The sequence below is a fragment of the Lepisma saccharinum genome, chromosome 6, assembly GCF_977018435.1.
Source record: "Lepisma saccharinum chromosome 6, izLepSacc3.1, whole genome shotgun sequence".
Taxonomy (NCBI): Eukaryota; Metazoa; Arthropoda; class Insecta; order Zygentoma; family Lepismatidae; genus Lepisma; species Lepisma saccharinum.
Window position 1 is genome coordinate 44,817,692 of NC_139234.1, and position 22,261 is coordinate 44,839,952.

At 37.4% G+C, this 22,261-nt stretch overlaps 1 protein-coding gene across 2 annotated transcripts in view; it reads left to right on the plus strand.

The window, feature by feature from the left end:
• The window catches only part of Su(var)3-3 (lysine-specific histone demethylase Su(var)3-3), a 786,450-nt gene that overhangs the window by 206,436 nt on the left and 557,753 nt on the right, over positions 1-22,261 (plus strand). For both annotated transcript variants that reach the window (XM_083123844.1, XM_083123845.1), the window contains one exon: positions 13,431-13,579. In XM_083123844.1, coding sequence (XP_082979970.1) covers positions 13,431-13,579 — 149 coding nt within the window. The remainder of the gene's footprint in view (positions 1-13,430; positions 13,580-22,261) is intronic.

A 22,261-nucleotide genomic window follows, 5' to 3' on the forward strand; every position in this document is an offset into this window, starting at 1 on the left:
TACAGTCTGGATCTGGATGATCTGGATCTAGACTTCCTTCTTAATGGACAATCTGGATCTAGACTTCCTTCTTAATGGACAATCTGGATCGGGGCTTCCTTCTTCGTAAATGTTTTAGATATGGACTTTCTTCTTAATTTCCTTCTATTTCCGCTTTTTCTACGATTTGGGGATTACTTTATCCTTCTTATAGCTTTTTCCCTTTGGCTTTGGGAATTATATTAATTTCCTCCCCTGTGGCTGCAATTGGAACGCGCCAACACTAAATATGTCCAACCTACAGCCAGGAAGGAATAACCTGGCAGTAACGTCACTCCCTGCTAAGTCAGCGTTGCCAAATGCTATGAATGGAATCATGGCATGAGTAAAAGTAGGAGCAGTAAAGATTGCGGTGCAAACTATCAATCTTCAATTTAATGTTAGCACTGCTAGATGATATAGTCATAATAATAATAATAAATAAATAAGTAAATAATAATAGTAACATTAACATTAATTAATTAAACAATTGCTGAAAGATCATGTTATATATTATTGCGTAAAGCAAGTCAAAACAGGAAAGTGCAAAAATGTTGTACATTTAATCAGCAATGGGAAGCACATCATCATCCTCCTCTTCTTCACTTGTGCAAGATAGACTGTCATCACTGTCTGAATCTGAGTCGTGGCCGACATACACAGTTATGTTTTCGATTCTTTCTTCCAAAAGTCCATCCTTCTCCCAGTAAAATTCCTCCTATTTCTGTGCGTGTTGTAGTGCTTTCTTCCAGTCCTCACTTGTCACCTGTCGGAAACCCTCTTCTATAAGTTCCTGAACGCTGTTTTTTGTGAAGGTAATGTTATTCCTGGCGACATAATTTTTCACGTTAGCCCAAATGAGTTCAATGGGATTGAGATCTGCGTGGTATGGTGGAATTCTCAACACTTTGTGTCCGTTGCTTGCTGCAATTTCGTCCATGGCGTACTTCTTATAAGTGACCTTGTTTATTTTAATTATTTCATGTAATTCAGCTTTCAGCAAACCTTCTGCATGCGGAATATTGTGAGATGACAGCCACGACTTCATTGCATCCTTCCTGCTGTTTGATGTTGGGATTTTTTCCACTAACTTGTTGTGGTACGGAGCATTGTCACACAGAATAACAGAGTTTGGGGGCAGATTGGGAAGAAGCTGTTCTTCGAACCACAACATAAAATTGTTAGTGTTCATCTCCCCATGATAGTCCCCAGAAGTTGTTTTTGAAAGGAACACTAACTTCGCCCCCTCCACAAATCCATTTTCACCACCGGCATGCACAATAATAAACCTGGGACCCTTTCCTGTTGGCACTTTTAACCCCCACGAATCTTTGGAATCCAGCCAAACTTTGGGGACAGTGTGGTGTGTGTTCACAAAACTTTCATCCATGTAAATGAAAGACCGGCGGGGTTGCTCTCTGCACAGTTCTTTAACTTCACGCACAAATGATCGCCGCAAAGCAACAATGCTGTTTCGTTCAAGTAGTAGCTTCCTGCTGCCTACGCTGTGCTTTTTAAATCTGAACCCTAATTTTCTTATGATCATACGCAACGACCGACGTGAACCCTTAAAATTAATATTTTCTTGCAGTTCCTTCATCAGTTTATCTACAGTGATAACAATGCCTTTCGTGTATAAATCATGGATTGTTCGGCGCACGACTGCTTCATCAAAAGAATCCAGATTTGTTACACGTTGCTGGGCATTCAGTCGTTTTTTGCCTGGCGTTGAAAAAGGTTTTCCGCTCGCACTCGCAACACTTTTGTCTTTCTCCTTCAAAATTCTCCACACAGATCTTTCACTGACACCTGTCACCACGGGCGTTCTGTGAACAGCTGTTGTTTTGTTTTCATCGCAATCAAAGTTCATATACACATTGAAAACTATTTCTCTTGGTTCGCTGTGCAAGGACTTACCTTTCTTTACGCCACTGCTCATTGTACAACAATGACAGAACCAGCAAAAAAAAACCTCACTAACAAAGAAACAAAATAGCCTGCAATCACTCACTCATAGCTGCGGTTTGTTTCGCAAGACTAATGTAACAGTGTGGGGGTTTGCACGCCTGCATCACCCCTCTCAGAATGATTTCGATTGGTTTGCACGTCACCTTGTCGTCCGCTCTGAGCCTTGGCTTCTGGAAGGAGAGGTGAAGGTGGGAGATGACGTCACTGCCAAGTTATTCCATCTACGCTGTAGGGTGTACTTGGTGCCAAACTATTGACACGCACATCCAAGTAGGTGCCACGGCTGAAACGTGCAACCAAAAGTGTTGTGGGGGCGTTGACTGGAACGCTCTGCCACTGGAGTAAACAAAATTTTCACTATTGGAAAGCTAAATCAAATCAGAGAAATTCAAGATCTGTTCAAAGACACAAACTTGTATCAGTGCTTTGACTTCTTTAATTTTATGATCAATTTACCTATGATCACTAGTTTGATTTATGAAGTATATACATTAATTTATTTCTTTTATGTTTATTCTTTGTCGTCTTATAATATAATCTATTGTTTTTCATCTTTCCAATTTGCTTTGTTCTTATTTATAAGGTTATTCACATATATTATGCTAATTCTTAATCTTGCATGCCTGGTGCAGCCATCTCTATTCCTCTTTGGCAAACTATTTACATTACTTGGTCCTAATGGGTACATAACACAATATTTCCACCGTTGGCCATAAACATTTTTCATCGTAATATATGAAGATAGAGAAATTTTTCTTCTTCTTAATTTACACGTACGTACATCTATATTTAAATCTTCCTTCTAAATTTCTTCTTTCCTTCATCTATTCTTCGATCTTCATCAAGCTTCAATTGGATTCACAAAACTCCCTATGTTTTCACAGCTCTCCATTTCACAGACTCTATTTAGCCTTCGCATCATCTTCGTTTGGCTTCTATTTCTTTGCTTTCTTTTCAGGAACTGGCACGTCTTTACTCTCTTGTTTCTCCTGAGCTGCTCGGTTTTTATAGTTTCTGTAACTCTCAACTCTTTCGTTATCGACAAATATCAGTCTTTTTCTGTACATGACGAACACAGATTAAGGTGGTCTATGCTGTTAACCTCTTAACTGGGTATGACGTAATACTCCGTTCTGGCTCTACTGATTTATAATGGGCATGACGGGATACTACGGTCTCATGTTCTTACTGCTGATATCTGTTGTGTATGACGAGATACTTCTTAAAATTACTTTCTTCTTTGTTTCACCAGATGGCTGTGACTTCCAGACTGTTGTAACCGTTAGAGTTAGCGGGAAGCAACGAACACAGCCCGACGTTCAGTTCTATCGCATATGCAATAATGGCTCAGGCAAATCGGAAGCGACGGCGTGTTTTTCCTGCTGAGGAAATCCGAGATATATTGTAGTTGTAAATCTCGCATATTGTAAAAAGTACAACAAGGACCAATAAAAAAACAAACAATACCTAAATGGTATGCCATGGAGCACAGAAATATTAACTAAAATATTGGTTTACGAAATTCATCAATTTATCAACAAAAATTCCCAGGGCAGATTGGGCTTTCGACGAGGAAATTACCCAGTTAAGAGGTTAATAAAATGAATTCCTACGTTTCAATAGCACATTTTTTGCTTCTTCTGTCCCTACATTGGGGACATTCTTGCATGCATCATCTTCATCTCATGTATCATTGACAAATGCATTATAATTATTTTTCATTTTCACTATTCATTTCTATAACTCATATGTTACTCTTCGTCTTACACACAAGATTCTCATTTCTAATGCACTTTTTTAATCTTTTTTCGCTTCATAATTTCCTTTTCATAGGAATATGTAGCATATCATTTGCATTAATTGTCTTCTCACATTCCTTTCGTTAACGTAGATCGTGTCCAGTCTTTTAGTAAGGTTGAGTCGTTGGTAAAACTTATTCCTTGGAGATTCATTTTCCCATCAACAGTTCCTATTACGTTCCGTTTTCTACGGTGATGACTAATCTTATTCGTATCCTTGTCTGATGTCTTCAAGTGAGCTTGTGAATCTCTTATCTGAATAATCTTTTGGCCTCTATTTAACTTCTAAACATATCATTTCTTCCTTGAACAATATCTCTGTTTTATCTATATTAGATTCTTTGATCAATTATAATTTCTTCAATTTACAAATATTTATATAGATTACTTCTATTTACAGTTTAATGATGTTATTATATTTTCATCTGTTTGCCGTTCTATCTGGTGGGTTTCGGCAATCTTCTTCCTGCAATCTTTCTGGAAATCTTCTTTCGTCATTAAAGTAATTTCTCTTCAGTTCTATTGCTGCATTTCTTTCTTCTTCCAATGGTGCATTTCATCTTGCATCTTCTTCATTCAAGGTATGTCCCTGGTATTGACTTTCATGTCGCTCATTTCTCCATCTTGGGTTTCCTCCTCTGCCATATCGTCTAAAGTTATTACTAGGGCTCGGATTTTTAGGTAAATAAATATTTTTTCTGCGAGTAGATATGACCTTGTAAGTGAGTTACAAATTCCGATCATAGTAACTGGAGCCTATATATCAAATTTTATTTCACATAAAAACACATATTTTCCATTTTTTTTTATGTAAATACATATTTCTTAATATTCGTTCATAAATGCATAAAATGAATGTTTTGTCCCAAAAATTTCACATAACATTTCATGTCTACTTAAATTTTCTTATCTTTTTAAGATTTCCCAGAAAAAAATCAAAGGTTTTTTTTTTTATAGTCGCTGTATTTATTTTCTCATCTTAGAGGGGGAAAAATTTCTGCAAGACCTGGCAACAGTATCCAGTCTAGATGTAACGAATTGTCCATACTGAGAGGTAAAACGTAAGCTCAACGTTCAGTAGTGGACAGATTGTTCCACAGTATTTGCTTGGCGTGGTATTACGTGGGAGAAGCACTAGTGTGTTTCGTTCGAAAGGTGCAAGTTTTCTGTAAGTGTGTGCGTGTTTGAAAATGCCGAAAGTGAAATCTGCACCAAGCTATTGTTTGCAGCAATATGTTGCAGAATTCAAGAACACATTTACCACTGATGGAAAGCTACTCTTTTGTCAGCCCTGTGGAAAAGCCATAACAGCAGAACAGCGATCTCAGATAACCCAACATCTGAATGGCAGTAAACATATTGCTGCAGCTGTGCGTGTGAAAAGCAAACAATCCCTTATTGGTGACCCCATCCCAAGTTCGTCCCAAGAACCATCCAAGTTTTCTCGTTATTGTGCGGATTTGTGTATGGCTTTTGTTTCTGCTGACATACCACTTTATAAGGTGAATCATCCTCAGCTGCGAAATTTTTTAGGCAAATACACAAACATCGACACCCCAGATGAGTCTACTTTAAGGAAATGTTAGCTCCCAAAGTGTTACGAAGAAACTATGCAGAAAATTCGTGGTATCTGTGAGAATGAAAAAATCTGGGTCAGCATAGATGAAAGTACAGACTCAAGTGGTAGGAAAGTGGGAAATGTAGTTGTTGGGGTTATTGAAAAATGATGAAACAATTTCAAGTAAATCTTTTCTTTTAACGTGCCAAGAACTGTGTGCCACAAATCATGTTACAATTGCTAGATTGTTCAATGAAGCCATGCAGATATTGTGGCCAAGTGGGGTGAAGTTCGACAATGTTTTACTTTTGCTCACAGATGCTGCAGCATATATGAAGAAAGCAGCAGAAGGTCTTGCAGTCAGTTATCCTAAAATGACTCATGTTACGTGCATTGTTCATGGATTGCATAGGGTATGTGAAGAAATCAGAAATGTATATCCTAATGTAGATAAATTGGTTTCGAATGGAAAAAAGGTGTTTGTGAAATCGCCAACAAGAATTGAAATCTTCAAAAAGGAAAATCCCCGAACACCGTTGCCACCCACACCTGTAGTTACGCGGTGGGGAACATGGCTTAATGCTGTTGCATACTATGCAGAAAATTTTGAAGAATTTTCATCTGTTGTTAATGGACTGAATAAAGATGATGCTTCTTCAATTGAAATTCTTCAAGGTATGTTGAGTGACTCTACATTAAGAAATGACCTGGCTTATATTTCTGCAAATTTGAGTTTCCTATGTAATACAATCAAGAAACTAGAAGCAACGGACATTCCTTTGTCAGAAGCAGTTAAAGAAGTTCGTGAAGTGGAGAGCAAGCTCAACAAACTTAATGGACCAAACGCACAATTGCTTCGCAGAAAACTCCAAGATGTCATGGCAAAAAATTCCGGCTTTAAAATGATGCGTAACATTTCGAATGTATTGGACGGTGAACAGGAAGACAATATTGGATATTTAAGTGTGAGTGAAATATCATGCCTTAAGTATGCGAGGTTGACTTCATGTGATGTAGAACGAACATTTTCGCAGTATGAGGCACTGTTTCGAGACAATCGTCAGTCCTTTGTAATGGACAATTTGAAGATGACAGTTGTGGTGTATTGTAATTCACCATTTTTCAGCAAAACATGCTAATTGGATCTGGTGAGTAGAGCTGTTTTAAGCAGAAATTTTCAACATTTTTAACACATAAAAATGCATATTTTCGATGTTTAAGTACATAAAGTGTAAATATTTTCCATATTTTGAGCACATAAAAAATAAATATTTTTCTGATTTTTAGCACCTAAAAATCCGAGCCCTAGTTATTACAACCTCTGTAATTTCTCCATGAGCTTCGATATCTTCTATCTGTCCTTCTCTTTTCTGCAGACTCGTGATTCCTCTCACAGTTATTGTCATTTCCACCTGAGTTTGTTTTTTCTCTATCTCGTTGTGGGTTGTTTATTACCACATGCCTCACACCAAATTCCTGTCTTCCAAACTTAGGTCTCTTCCCATAAGGTCTCCCTTCTCTGTCGTTCCTTTCTTTGTACCACGAGTTCTGGGTTCTACTCAGTATGTCTTCAGTCCTCGGGTAATCTATTAAATCGTCTAGTTGTTTTATCTTTGCTGCCACTATAGCTCTCTGTATTCTCAAAGGCAATGTTTGTACAGTTTGTTTAACAAGTTCTTCTTCGCTGCATCCTTCCTTCAGATTTTTAAAACTCCTTAACACCAGGGCAGTTTTCGAATTTTCCTCTCCTTTCAAAAAACTGCTACAATATTCCAACGTCTAAAAAATAACATACAATAGTTTTGTGGCTATGTAAGTAAATTAAATTATTAATAATATCTAGACAACAGTGAAAACATATCACATGACTATTCACGTGAATCTTCTAAAAGGAATTATAAGCATATGTAATTTTTCAGATTTTGGAATATCATAGTGGTTTTTCAAGAGGAGAAAGTGAAAACAGCTGCCCTGGTGTTGACCAAAGGTCCAGCCAAGCCTTAATTTTCTAAGATAAATCATTCTCTAGCTCTTACATTAGTATTAATACCAGCCCATCGATCTGCAACCAGTTTTAAAATATTTACATTCTTCTTTACTTATAGCAGCTATAGAATTAGCCATGAAACTCACTATTGTTGATCAACCCATATTTAAGGCATTGTTTGCTTCGGGATAATAGTTGTTAATTACAGTAATTATTCAAGACAGTGGCTCACTATTTGTTTCCTTCCCAATAGCCTAAAGGAGCTTTCAGGCTGAAGTGTCATCTGACACTGGGTTTTCACACTGAAGTAATACCCCCCTCCACTCCTAGACATGCTGCGCATGTGCAGCCATCAGAAGGAGGCAACACAATGCACTATTGCAAAACAGCTCAGTCCTAGTGACATGCACAATCTTTCATGTCACTGGTTGCTTTGGTCTCAAAGCTCCTAAGAGTTCCTTCAGCAACTTTTACAGATTTATATTCCCAAACACACCATGCTGTGGTTCCTCCATCCGAAAACAAATGAATTACTAAGTTCAGGTAATTACATTCTAATTTTGTGCCCAAAATTTTTTGTAGGGATAGATATGGAAAGATATGACCCTTTTTCGTGATTTTCTATGATATTAAAGAGGAAATAAAAAGCAGGCTTAATTCAGAAAATGCCTGTTACTTTTCTCTTCATAAACTTTTATCTTCTCGCATAATATCTAAGAAACTAAAAGTTAAAATACATAAAACAGTAATTTTGCCTGTAGTAGTATTATATGCATGCGAAACTTGGTCCCTTACATTTAAAGACGAACATAACTTAACAGTATTTGAAAATGAAATCATTGGAAAAATATTTGGACCTAAAAGGGATGAGGGGACAGGTGAATGGAGAAGGTTACATAATTTAGAACTACATAATTTGTATTAATCTTCAGATATTATAATAATGATTAAATCATGAAGACTTAGGAGGGCAGGCCATATGGCACGAATGGGAGAGGAAAGAAGAGTTTGCAGGATTCTTGTGGGGAAACCTGTTTCTTTTCCGTTCCTATGCTCAAAATGTATATAGAAATTTATACATCATAGTTTTACGTTAACAATAATGTGATCATAATTTATTTTGCACAACATTTTCGCAAAATATAACAAAATATAAATTAATAACAACATAAATATGTCATCATGCATATTAAATACAAAATTAAGCAATAAATAATATGAGATGAGATACGTGGATATACCCAAAAGAAACTGAACTAATTTTGTGGTGGGCAGAGCTTTTGTAGTACCGCGTTTTGCCACTAGGAGTGCATAGAGCGAACCTTTCTGAGTCCGTAAGCCGAGTGCCGTCGCTGAAGCAGGTCAGGACACATTTCGGCGGAGTTTAGAATGACAGCTGTTTTGTGTGATCGTCGTTTTTGCAATGGCTGATTTTCGGGAATAGCGTGCGGCGGCGAAATTCTGCTTTTTGCTCTGAAAGAGTGGAACAGAAACTCTTGAAATGTTAAAAACGGCGTACAATAACGATGCTATGGGGAAAACTCAAGTGTTTGAGTGGTTTTCCCGTTTCAAAAATGGTGAAATGTCAATTGACTTGGAGTTCAGTGCAGCGAATTTTGACAGACGATTTGGGAATGAAAAGGGTGGCTGCCAAATTCGTGCCACGACTGCTGACTGCTGAACAAAAACAAGGTCGCGTAGACCTCTACTATGTTCAGAGTTCTTGAAAACCATATTTTCACATTCGTTTTCTTCATTAGGAAGAGTGAGACGTATCCGCCAGTGGAGGGGTCTTCCCTACATTCCACCGCGTGACAAGAACCTCCAACTCAAATTTCAACCTTGCCCGAAACTCCCAACTAAATTCCTAAACCATTCAATCTGTTCTTGTTCGTCTCGCCAGTAGCGCTAGAAGCTATGACTGGAGGGCCACAAGTTAAACTTATGTTCATAAAATGTGATTCCAAATAAATTTAATAAACTTCCCACGGAAACCACCTTTCGTTGTCGAATAAACGCTCGCTATAGGTAAAGTGGAGCCTAACTTCCACAATGAATCACAAAGTCTTTAATTTATTAATTAACAAACTATACCTTTCCTTTAGGTACACCCTGTACGTTAAGTTAAGCCACACCTGATTAAGTCTTCAAGTTGTTAGTTAACAAATTTCATAACACTATCCGACTTTCTCATTTAACTAAAATGTACCCCCTTTTTAGGCACACCCTATATGCTGAATTAGACCAAACTCAAATAATCCCCTGATTATTCATACGAATCTCGTGCTTCGAAATTTCATTTCTCAAAGTGACAGGTTATACTAAACTGGTATGCCACCTGGGATCAAAACCACTGACAATTCCCGCGAGAGATGAAACTAGAACTTTACTTAAGGCCTATGCCACCCTACTAGATTCCCTTGAAATTACCATGGAACTATCATTCCGATGATTGAGAACACCATTTCAAGGTAGTACTGGTTAACAACTTAACAGTAATGTATGCCCCTAGATATCCTCATAATTCAATTATTACTGACAAATCTCAGGATGAAAAGTGGGAGGTGGGCTTCCCCCCTTCTGGAAAGAAACTGGTATTAGTACACAAAATGCTACTATGTTCTACACACTGAGGTACCCTTTGGGTTAAATTGCAACACCACGAGTTAACAATAGGAACTTTATTCACCAATTAACATGATAAAGAATTCGTATATTAAGGTTCACAATTATTAATTAACGCTGGACAAAGGCCATATGTTAATAACAACTACTACATTTTTACTCGTGTCGGTATGAAACAATTAAATTGACCCTGCTCAAAACTTTCTAGAAGTACACCGATCTGTGACAGACAACACTTTAATATCACTCAAAGGATGGCGGTGTACCTTTTATTCAATCTTTCCCGACTCTATGCATCTCTTACAGATATGGATGCGTAATAAAAATAATAAACATCAGCCGGAATTCAAAATGAACTTATCATTAGACTTTTGTTTTTAAATGAGACGTTGGTCACATAAACAACGAATTTTACTGAGATTTCAACATCTACTTTGATAAGAGCTAAATCATATGATATCATGCGTCACGTGACCTTGACCTAATTACGCCTTTGCGCTACATACAAGCCAATGCATGAGAAATCAATACTCTTTTACAGTCAATATGAATAGATTACCTATGTTGTTCATAAATGTTTATTATGACTAGTCAACGATATTTTTTCACATAGCTATTCTTAGAATCCTTTGTTACCGACCACATTTTGCGGTATTGCGTTAACGCGAATATGTTATGGCCATAACCCGTTGCACACGAATGCTAGCATAATACAGAATGCGATGATTGGTGGTTATCTCAATTATCCTTACATCAGCATCTGGTAGTCACTTGGATAAAAGAATTTTACGTACTTACATAGTCCCTGTGCATATCAACCATCAATTCCTGTAAGCCGAAAAGAAAATTCACTTATCCTTCGTAAAAGCGTCCATCGGCTTCATATTATCATCAAATCGGCAAACATCATCTTTCGTGCTCCAATCTTTCTATTTAGATCAACTCGTACGTTTATGATTGAGCGGATATCCCTCGATTTCCATCATCATGTCCAATTTACTCGTCCATTTCGTTCTCCATCTTCCCTTCAGAATCCGTTTTCGTTCCGTCCTCTCCTCCGGGTTTTCCAAACACTCCGATCCTGCCGTACTCTCTACCTCAGATCTTCTGTACATTCATTCTTCCCAAGATGAATGCATAAATACCAGATGATATCGTAATAATAGTACAATTTGCATAATGTCATTACTTAATTAAATTATAATTCACAGCAGTATTTTTATAACAAGCGACAAAAAAAAAGTAAGAAAGAAGACTATTTCTTTACAAAGTGTCAACCGAGGACATCTATTGAGTATAATTGGTATTACTAAAGAACTTCAAATGTATTGCCGCCTAGTGCTGCCATCTCACGTGCAAACAATAAATTAGGTAACTTGTTACGCTAAATAAGCAATTTGAGGTTGGCAGTCCTGAATCAAATATCTCACAAATACTCACTCGAGTATATAGCAAATTAATTCACAGCAGAATGTCGCTTATGACAAAGTTTGTCATAAGAGCAACAAGCCCCTTTCTACTAAATTTTATTACATCTAACCTTAACATGCTAGTCAGTTGATCTTCTGAATGAATATCGTGACAAGTAATATTGTCAGGTAACTGGCTAAGTATTAGCTGCACGACATCTATATCAACCAAATTACACCATGCATGCTGGGATCGTATTTACGATTTTTCAGTACGGAAAGCTGCAATTGAATCCGAAAAAGCAAACTACCTAATGAATTCTTGTATAAACTGGTCATAGGAATTAAAGTAATATTTATATGAGTCCGGAACGAATAACCAACTCTCCTAATGAAGCATTGTTGAATACTTTGCAGTTTCATTTCTGTTGGCACTCCTATAACATTTAATATATTATCCAGCTGTTGTTGCTGGTTGTTTCTCTATCTTGACAGAGAACTTAGGCAATTGAGATAATTATTTAATTTTAAACGTCCACGTTTTGCATTTCCTTCTCCTTTGCATGTATTTCTAGTTTTAGGATGATCACTTTTTCCTCTCGAATTATACGGTCGATTACAGCTAATATGATTTGCTCCATTTAATCCTGTGTTATACAATCTCAAAACATTTACAAAAGAGTGAGGATCATTGTGATTGTTCGTCAGTGAACATGGTACACTTACATCTCGAAAAATTGGGTTAAAATCACACTACATACAAGGAGAATTGAAGTTCTGATCTATGAGATAATATAGATTATTATGTACATTCCTAGCATTATCATTATTTGTAGTAAGTACAGAATTAGAAGTTGGATGTGCATATTTGTACCAAGCAGTTGATAGTAAGCTTTAGTATAGCTATGTTCCTCAGCATCTAACTCTTGTTGTTGGAATGAACCTTCTGTGTCGTCACATTGAAGTTTTGAAAGTTCCTTCAGAGGTAGATCTTGCAGATTTATTATACCTACGTTTCCAATGGATGTGTTTACGGACACGAGTGTTAGTAACATAGGCGTAACCAGCAGGGAGTACACCCCCCCCCCCCCCCTAACTTGTCACTGATCCCCCATACATACAAGAGTGTTGGGCCTCAGTCTCGCCTCGGAATTTGAGAGGAAACAAGAGACTTTTCTTGTCTCAGTACCATCTCTACTTTCGAAAAAATCTCATAATTCATAGGTTTAAGTGTAGTTTTCCGAACACCTTCTTACAAAGTTATAAAAATTATGGTCGAGGTACAGGAGTACGTTTACATACTCTGCATGTAAATCTCTGGAGCTTGTTCTGGCCTCATTTTGAATTTAACGGAATGGAAAATAGGAGTTTGAAATGTGAAAATTGCAGATGAGATTAAAGAGGGGAGTGGGATTCCCCCTCCTCTATCTTGAGCTATCCCGACCAGGAATAATCATGTCCCACCCACTGGACATAGAAACCATAGTATTGCACATATCATACTTATATAGTTCCACCCCAGTTCAGTTTATTTTAATTTTCAAGTCCCATAGCTACGTACGAAAATATTTTCTCACATCTAGAGTGTGTTGAATTAAAAAAAAAATACTGAGTTGAAATGGTTCCCGATCAACTCGTAAGAGGTCTAACTTCGGAATATCATTTGACAAAGCATTTATTTGTAATATAATTAGCTGTATATAATGGTGCTCTTGAAGCACTGAATGTAATATCATTCAGTACATAAACAAAAACAAGTTTTTTTTGTTTTTTTGTTACTTCAGAATTGTTTCCCTGTTTATTACACTTTTCACGATTCATTGTATTGTTTCATCACATGCAGTGTTTTGCTGTTATAATTTCTTGTCTTTAATTTAACACTTTAATGAAATTGCTTTCAGTTTAAAATAATTTCATAGTGATACATGCCTGCATTTCCTAATGTTCATTGGCAGAGAGTGAAAACATATAAATAATATATATATTTTTAGAAGTATTACAAATAGATACTCTTAAAGATTTGTGAACAACAGACATTTAAAAGTATTTTTTTTCTTTTTCCACAGTGATGTTTATTTATCATCACGGGATCGTCAGATCTTAGATTGGCATTTTGCAAATCTGGAATTTGCAAATGCCACGCCATTGAGTAATCTCTCCTTGAAGCACTGGGACCAGGATGACGACTTTGAGTTTACTGGGAGCCATCTAACAGGTAGGTGGAAATACCATAATTTTCTTATTTTGTAGATGAAGTACCATGCATGAGTGTGGTTAAGAGAAACCACATTGGAAATTTCCATTTTCACTGTTCTGTCCATGACTTTAGTGCAGTGTAGATTAACATGGCTTATGTGTTTCATTATATGATGCAGTTGGAGGCTATCAAGAACACATACTTATGGGGGAAAAAAATTGCATCACAGTTGTATTATTCAACGTAGCCCAATAAATGCACAAAGCTTTTTTATTTATTTTTTAATTTTTATTTTATTTTAAGGTTATGGTTTGCAATATAATAATAAATGTTTTCTCAAATATTTCAAGAACACCTTTCAAACACTGAATTTTAAAATTGACTGTGGAAGTGGAAGACTTTATTAAATACTTTCAGATGCATTGTCTTGCATGTATATATGTTCTGATAACTGTCATGCACAAATGGACACAAATTATTTTCCAAACCAACAAAATGGGCAAAACATGGTCCCTTTACATGATATAAAAGATGAATTCCATCTAATAGGATGCACAAACAGAAATAATAAAGTCAAAATACATTGTACACAATGATGCTTTATTATATCATAACCCGCTACGATCGTTCCAGCCTCAGCACTCGACAATAATAATAATCAGTTGCGCAACAGCCCATGAAGGGCCTAAGCATACCTACCGACTGCCGGTCTCCCTCCCACGCTTTCCTTCGTCACCTATAAGCGTGAAGATCTTCAACCAGTATTGGAATAGTCGGGGGGGGGGGGGGGGGGTCAGCCCGACGTATCCCCAGCCGTTATAATAGGTCTCCGCAGCACTCGACAAGCTCTCATGTTATTCCAATTACTTACAATTTCTGCTGCATGGCACTGATGTCGGACCAGTCTGCTTCTACCAAGATGCATCTAAAGCAGGTGAACTTTACGACTGACAAGTGAGGGACTTGTGGTTTAAATATTTAGGTCTTTCAAACATTTCGGTCATTGAGGAAGCAATGCATTTCAACACTATTGGAATGAAGAATCTGCAGATAAGTTCACTTACGTCTTCAGAATGATCTTTATTCGTGGAACAGAACAACACTTGTCTCAAAGCCTTAGTAGGCTTTATATTTTCTTGAAGGTTTCGCTTCAAAAACACTGGGTAAGAGAGGCACAACATTTTCGATGAATTTTTTAAATGTTCTCTAAACACATATTAAGCTCATCGATGGATTTTTGTCACTTTTATAAATTAGGTCCATATAAATGGCGAAGTATAGGATGGGGTAGATACTTATGCATTGCATTTGGAGCAAGACATGATTTCAATAACTTTTTTGTTACAAATCCAGCAACATAAACAAGGGAAGATAGTTGTACTGATTTTTGCCGAGAAGCTCAAAAGAAAGCCAAAAATGAATAAATAAAATTAAATAAAAAGTAACAAAGTGATTGATTTATGTTCTGAATAACAAAACGAAAATAGCTTATCCATGTACTAAATTGTTATGGCACATTGGCATATTCAGCGGGAGCAACAAGGGACATTCCCCCCCTGGAATACTAGTCATGAAAAATTTCATTTGGTTCATTGTGGTTTTTACGTCAAATAAATGTTATTCCCTTTTCAAATAATTCAAAATAAAACATTTCCATAATATTGAATCGTTGTTTGTCCCCCTAAACGGAAAAGTGTTATTTCTCCTGCTGGAACATCATTGCCCCCTCCCCCTGGCCAAAAAAAGCTTCCTTTGCATCAGGGTGCAAAATCTGAGGGGGGGGGGGGCAGGTGGAACTCCCACCACCAAGGATATTCTTCTGGAATATTCCCCCTCACCAAACTTTTCTGTGGGGAGAGTTTCTGTTCTAACAACAAACCTAAACAATTAGTTTTGGAGTCGAATATACTTTACTGGAACAAGATCCAAAACATAAGGACATTGAACCCAGCAATCTCAAGAATGCAGAAATTAGTCCGACTTGTTATTTCTTCTCCATTTCTCATCGCCTTTCGTCAGCTACCACAAAGTACATAGATCATTTAGATGTCATTTTTAAAAAAGGAAACTTTTATCTTCTTAATGTATTTTAATTTTACCCCTTCCCCTTAGTCACACAAATCATTGTTCATAGCATTAGTAGCATATTAAGATCTTCAATTTGCAATCGAATTTTAAATGAAGTCGATATAATGTATTGTATATTTTATAACATAATTTGATTATTTAATAATTGACATATTTAATGGCATTATATACAGGGTGCTCGGAAATTCCCCTTACAAACTCCTAGGGCTAGTAGAGGGGACTGAGTAGACAATATTTGGAATAGGAATCCATGTCCGAAAACGTACAGTTTCGTGATACAACCATGACAATGTGTCGGATGTGCCTGTGTTGGTATGCAACCAGGTAGGCAGATACAATGTTAGAATATTACTATTGTCTGAAAATACAAAATTAAACATGTCCCATCAATATGGACCACCCTCTATCACAAGGAGAAAAAAGAAAGAATACTGAAATTCTTGATTTTCTTGATCTATTGTTCCAATTTGGAGTGTTTTTTAAAATTTTTATCAGTTGGTACATTTTAAAATAATTCTTTGCTTCAAGTGTGTGGGGGAATGACATATATACAAGATGTCACCGTACATCATCGATAAACTTTCACAGCTTTGCTTAAGTTTCAATTTCACTGCATCTTTCACTTCACGATCCATATTTGAGGGTCCATTACTACAGACAAATTACGGTTATATGTGCTTCGAGCTGGGCTTCGAGCGTATACCGATCGTTTTGCCTGCTCGAGCGTTATTCGCTCAAGTGAAGAAATTGTCAATTCCGTACGCTATCTAGCTTGCGAACTATTTGCCGCTCGAGCAAAAAATACTCATTACAGCACTCTAATGTCCACCCATATACTCCAAGAGCACAAAAGACAATGGAATGATGGATGCCATGTTAAGGGAAAAATCGTAGTCTTCCCATTTTCATAGCTCATCCCGAGGAGAAGTGGGGATGTACCAATGCGGTACTGTATGATCCCAAGAGTTTATATTTTCATGGTGGGTGCTATAAAAGTAAGAAATTTATACATAGCAGACTTTGTATATATCCAGAGCAGTGTTCTCAACAGCAAAGTTATGCAAGGATGGAAAGTGAATTCCTGATGCTTTTTTCAAGCGAGCTAAGGGAGCAATCCATGTCATAAAATCCCGGTAATAGGCATTGGCATGTAGTTAACTAGCATATTAGTGTGTGTGTGTGGGGGGGGGGGCAAATATTAATATATTTGCCTTCCGTGGGATTTTTGTGGTACAATAATGGGAGTTAGTTTTTCTGAAAGGTATTGGCACAAGGAAAACGGATATGGATGTTGCCAGTCCCAAAAATTGTGGACGGGGGTGGGGTGGGGGGATTCAAAATAGCCAACAACAAATTTTCAAAGCTTTAAATACTTCTTGATGCAGTTTCTACAATTACTAAAATATTGTGAATAATATAAATGAACCTGTTAACCTCTTACGGATTGCTTAATATAGCTCTTCTGGTTTCCGTTGAAGGGTTACTTTCTGTTACAGAGTATAAAAAATAATTTGGAATGAAACAAAATATTCATTGTGTAGCTTTCATTATTTTATTTTATTTAATTATGCCATCATAATTTTAGATACAAGGACAGAAAAAACTCCATGGCATCATATTGATGTATTTGTTTGTTACTGAAAACACAATGAAATGAATTAAATATTATAATAATCTGTTTCAGAAGATCATTACTACAAAGTGTTTAAAAACAGCAGGTCATCCAAATAAAAATAATGTAAAATAATAATTACACTTATTAATCAGTTTCACTGTCTTCATTTGAACTATTATCCCCATTCCGGTTAAAACAGTTATTTACATCATCGTCGGGGTCCACACATTCACATGTCAGTGCATGGAAAGCCATGACATCTGCATTTACATACAAGTGTTGATCATCTACTCTTTTTGCATGAACATTTCACTAGCTCCAGAATGGCCTGTGGGGCAGGTTGCATCGTGGTCATCTAGGGTACAAATGTACCGTTTGTCTTTCCCATCCATAACCAGCATCTGGCTGTGGAATCTTTAGATTCGCAACATCATCATTTCGCCATACCATGGCTTGAAAATGTGCTCTCAATATAGCATAGCGAAGAACTGACTGTGATTCGGCAATTCTCTTTTGAAACAAGGTAAACCGGACAGCTCCAACATCCGATTTTGCAGAGTTTGGCATGTAAAGTTTACAAACAAAGTGTTCTAACGTATCAAAAATACCATTAGATGGTGTTGCATCCAATCCCAAGTTTGCAAAAGCTTGCAGAATATTTGTATCACATTGCTGAAATGCTTTCCAACATGAAAGTTTACCTTTACCAGCTAAAGCTCCTGTGGTATCGCTTCCAGTGAAGGCATGAAACCCAGGCAATGCATTCACTTTTTCTTCGCCTAAAGCATTCTAGATTGGTTTTAGAGCAGTGTGTCTTTTCTTCTTATCACTCCCTACAATACATGATGTTCTAGAACGTAGCATGGGGTATTGCCGAAGTGCCAATATAACAACTTCTGTATCTGGTGAGTGAATATCAATAGTAGAGGTTCCTCGTAAGGTTGCATCAGCAGCGTGTAATATCAATTTTGTGTGGGCTTCCTCGTGTGAGCTTCGTAGGTACTGTACTGTGATGTGAGTAGCTGCAGCTTCTTCTCGCCATGCCACAATGACATGTAGTTTCAGTTCTTTAAACCAACTGATAATTTTGTTTGCCAAGTAGGCAGTTAACTCTTCTTTAGTCTGCACACTAGACAGCAATGTTTTCATGGCAATGTTCTTTATTCTTGTATTGTCAATGATATGATATGTGATTGATGCACTTCCTCCAAGATTTTTTTGGTGAGTTGTATTCTTCAATAAAACCGGAATATTACAACTTGCACTTCATCATAGAAGTTATAATATGTCTGTAATCTTTTAAGGAAATGCTTGGACAAATCTTCACAAGTATAGATATAATGAGGCTTATCAAGGATCTGCAAAAATGCCATAACATCTACAATTGCAACACACATGTGGTTGGGCGGCTCTGGATCTTCAGGTGCTTGGTCACCAATTTGAGATTCTAGAATGGCAAGAAGGTCGCTCTTGCTACTTGGTAAAAGCAGGTTACCTTCAGGTGTGAAGAGTGCAACCAAAAGCTCATGATTAGATATAGAATCTCTGAGATCTGCAGTTGGTCTAGACTTTGCAACTAATAGCAATCTCACAAACAATGCACGGTCTTCTTTTAGCTGCAATACCTTAGACTGAAGTTTCACACTTGCTGTTTTGCCATTACTATTAAACATGTTAAACTTCAACATCATCATTTTTGACCATAAATTGGTTACATTATTTTGTATGCGAGTTTCAACAAACTTGTCATAAGCTCCCTGACCAATGACATTTCTGTCACAAACATCTTTCTTAATGCTGTCATTCATGACAGCCTTTGTCGTAAAATTCGTGAGATCTGTAGATGTTTCTTTAAATTTTGCCTTGGTTCTGTAGCACCTCAGCAAAGTTATTCACGTTACGTTCACGTAGATGTAAAAAGGCCTTTGTGTCTTCATGATGTCCACCACGCTGTTTGGAAACAATGCCTGCCGTTGCTTTGCATTCTGCAGCAAGAACAGCCATAGCAGGTGCAATTTAGAAGAATCTTGTTCTGGTAATTATACCAATTAATCCTCCACTCATTTTCATGGTACGGTTCATATGTTCTAGAGCATGATCTGCCCCTATAGCACAGAAAGGTATGATGTTTCTATTCACAACCCAATTGCCTCTTGAAAACTCATGGAACAGTTCTGGATTTGTTTCTGGAAGAGCTTGCATCTCTGCCAAATATAGTAGAATCATGCGAGCATGGTGATGCTTGTCATGTGCAAAGAAGTACTTGACTATACATCAAGGGAGGATAAATGAAGTTGCCAATCACCAGTTCTAACAGACTTTATAAATAAACACAAGTCTATCACCATTTTGATATACAGCAACATTGCCTTTGCATTTGGAACAGATTTCAATTTTTCATCAAACACTTCCATTTTTGCATAGATATCTTTTGATTCAAGAACTTGCTTAAATTGCTGCATTGCTTTCTTTATGGACTCTTTTTTTTTTTTTTTTTTTCCAGTACTACTGCTAAATGCGTGTTGTAGGTTTGAAAAACTCAATATGCTGACCAAGGCAGAAATGTATTTTATTATAAAACATAAACTAAACGTAACGTTTCAACTTTCTAGCAAGGTCTTCTTCTGCCTTGGTCAGCATATTGAGTTTTTCATATCATGGAAACAAGGCTTAAAGGTGTTATAGTTTAGGTTTGTAAGTGATCTTTGAATGTCATTTTTCAAGGTTGGGTTCTGTGCATAAAATTCTTCCATGTATTGTGAAAAGAGTGCCTGGACAATTATCAAATGTGCTTCAATTCCTCTTCTCACGTGTTTTCCAAGAAGAATTGAACTTGTTGTTGTATATCCATACAAGCCACTCTAAATCCAGGCCATATCCAATCCACTATTCTCTGCAAAAGCACCAATACACCTCAGTGCTGCCATTACTATGTGCAATTCACCTGGTCTGAGCACAATATGATGAAGGTCACTTCTGCTCATTTGTAGCTGTTTTGCTGGTATATACAGACCCATATCCAATGTAATCACTGTTTTCCTACCATTCCCCATTACTGCATAATTAATGCTCTGAGCCTGAAGTAAAACGGTAAGCAGTGTACTCCATTCTGTTGATGGTGCGTGAATCAGTGGTGCAACATGTACTCTGGTTTGTGGTAGTACATTACTCATGTGGGAATTGTATGCGGACCACGTAGGAATCAGGTTAACTGTGCAATCACGACTGACACAATTAATGTCTTCTTCACTAGCAATATCTTCTGTTGCAGCATGTAATGTCTTTGCTATGAGCCATGACTTCATTTCATTAACACTAGATTGTCTTTCATTGATGAAAAATTAGTATATGTTGGAGATTTTGAGGTTGGTTTGGTTGGCATACTGCATTCTTTCAATAATTTCACGCTGTCTTGAATTTCTGTTAGGGCTCTATTGTTTGATGATTTGATCAAGTGTATAGCTGGTGAATTATCATCTGGTTCTTTCTGTTGATAAATGGCAAGGGCAGTTGCATGTGTGGTATTCTTCCCATCTAGTGTATCCTCCATGAAATCCACGTTGTCCACTGCGAAGAAAATATATCTGTCCTTGATGATATCTGCCAGCACATACACTCCCTGGTTATTTCTGATATCATCTGTTATCGTCTCAGCTATTTGTGTTTCACATCGATGAAGTCGATGGTATCCAATTGACAGACCATAGCCATGCAAAAGCTCAATGACCTTCTTGTTCCTTACAGATTAGTGAACTGATAATCCTACAGCTACTTGCTGAGGCATTACACGTGTAGACTGAAGATTTGTAGTTGTTGTACATTTCATGGATATTGCAGTTTGTGATATGCCTTGTTAACACTTGATTGCTTGCGTTCTGAAGACATATGTTCAACAGTACTGCAAATAAGCCATCTGAAAAAAGAATACACTTCTCGTGGCACATGTTCTTCTGTTGCTTCTAATGATCCTGTGAATTCCCACTTCTTAGTGTTCATTATAGTGGCCACGGTGGCTCAGTCGGTAACGCATCTGACTACCATGCTAAAGGTCCCGAGTTCGATCCCCGGCCGGTTCAAATCCGGAAACTTTTCTAACGTTGTAAGCGGCCCCGGCGCCCACCCAGCGTCGAATGACCTGGGGGAAACCCTGGGGGGTAAAGGTGGTCAGGGGCATGATGCTGATCACATCACCCCCACTCATGACCGGATCAAGAAAGTGTGGGGCGTTACCCCCACACCCCCTATAGGCCTTCAAGGCATAGTGCTAAGCACAGGGGAGCACTTTACCTTTTTTACCTTAGTGTTCATTATAGACTTACGAAGATAACTAGCAACATCATTCAAACTCCTGATAGTCAAGTCCAAATCTTCATCATTCTGTGATGTCATAGCAATATCTCGTGCATGCTTCATACTAACCATTTCAGGTTGAGTTCTTTGTGATGGACTGTGAAATTCAATATCTGTAACATTTTTCTGCAGCAATTTCTTTTATTGTTATAGATGGATAAGTGACATTATTCATAACACGAATGTTTTCATAAGTGGTTTGCACATCAGCCATACTCAAGGAACCAGTCTTTAAACACCCTTGAATCATACAGATGAATTCAATCTCTGATGCAGCTTCACGGGCTGTAGAGATATTGGGTGCACTGGTATCAGGACATCGTAGTACATGTGTCACATTATTTGCCCAGCACGACAAATGGTATCTAATGTCGATAGCGTGACCATCTTCAGGGTTGATTGCTGTATTCAGCTTTATCTGGAGGGCTTCATTTCCACGTTTAGCAATAGCATCACTCAGGCTTTTTTGAGCAAGATCAACAGACAGCTTCCTGAGGGAATGTGCACGTGTCTGACCACCATTACAGAAGAAACATTCATTTTTGTTGAATGGAATGCAATGCGAACGTGTTAGTCTTGGTGTGCTGCTTTCCATCACAGTTGGTGTTTGCTGATTTTGGCTTTCATAGCGCTTTTTCATACACTCC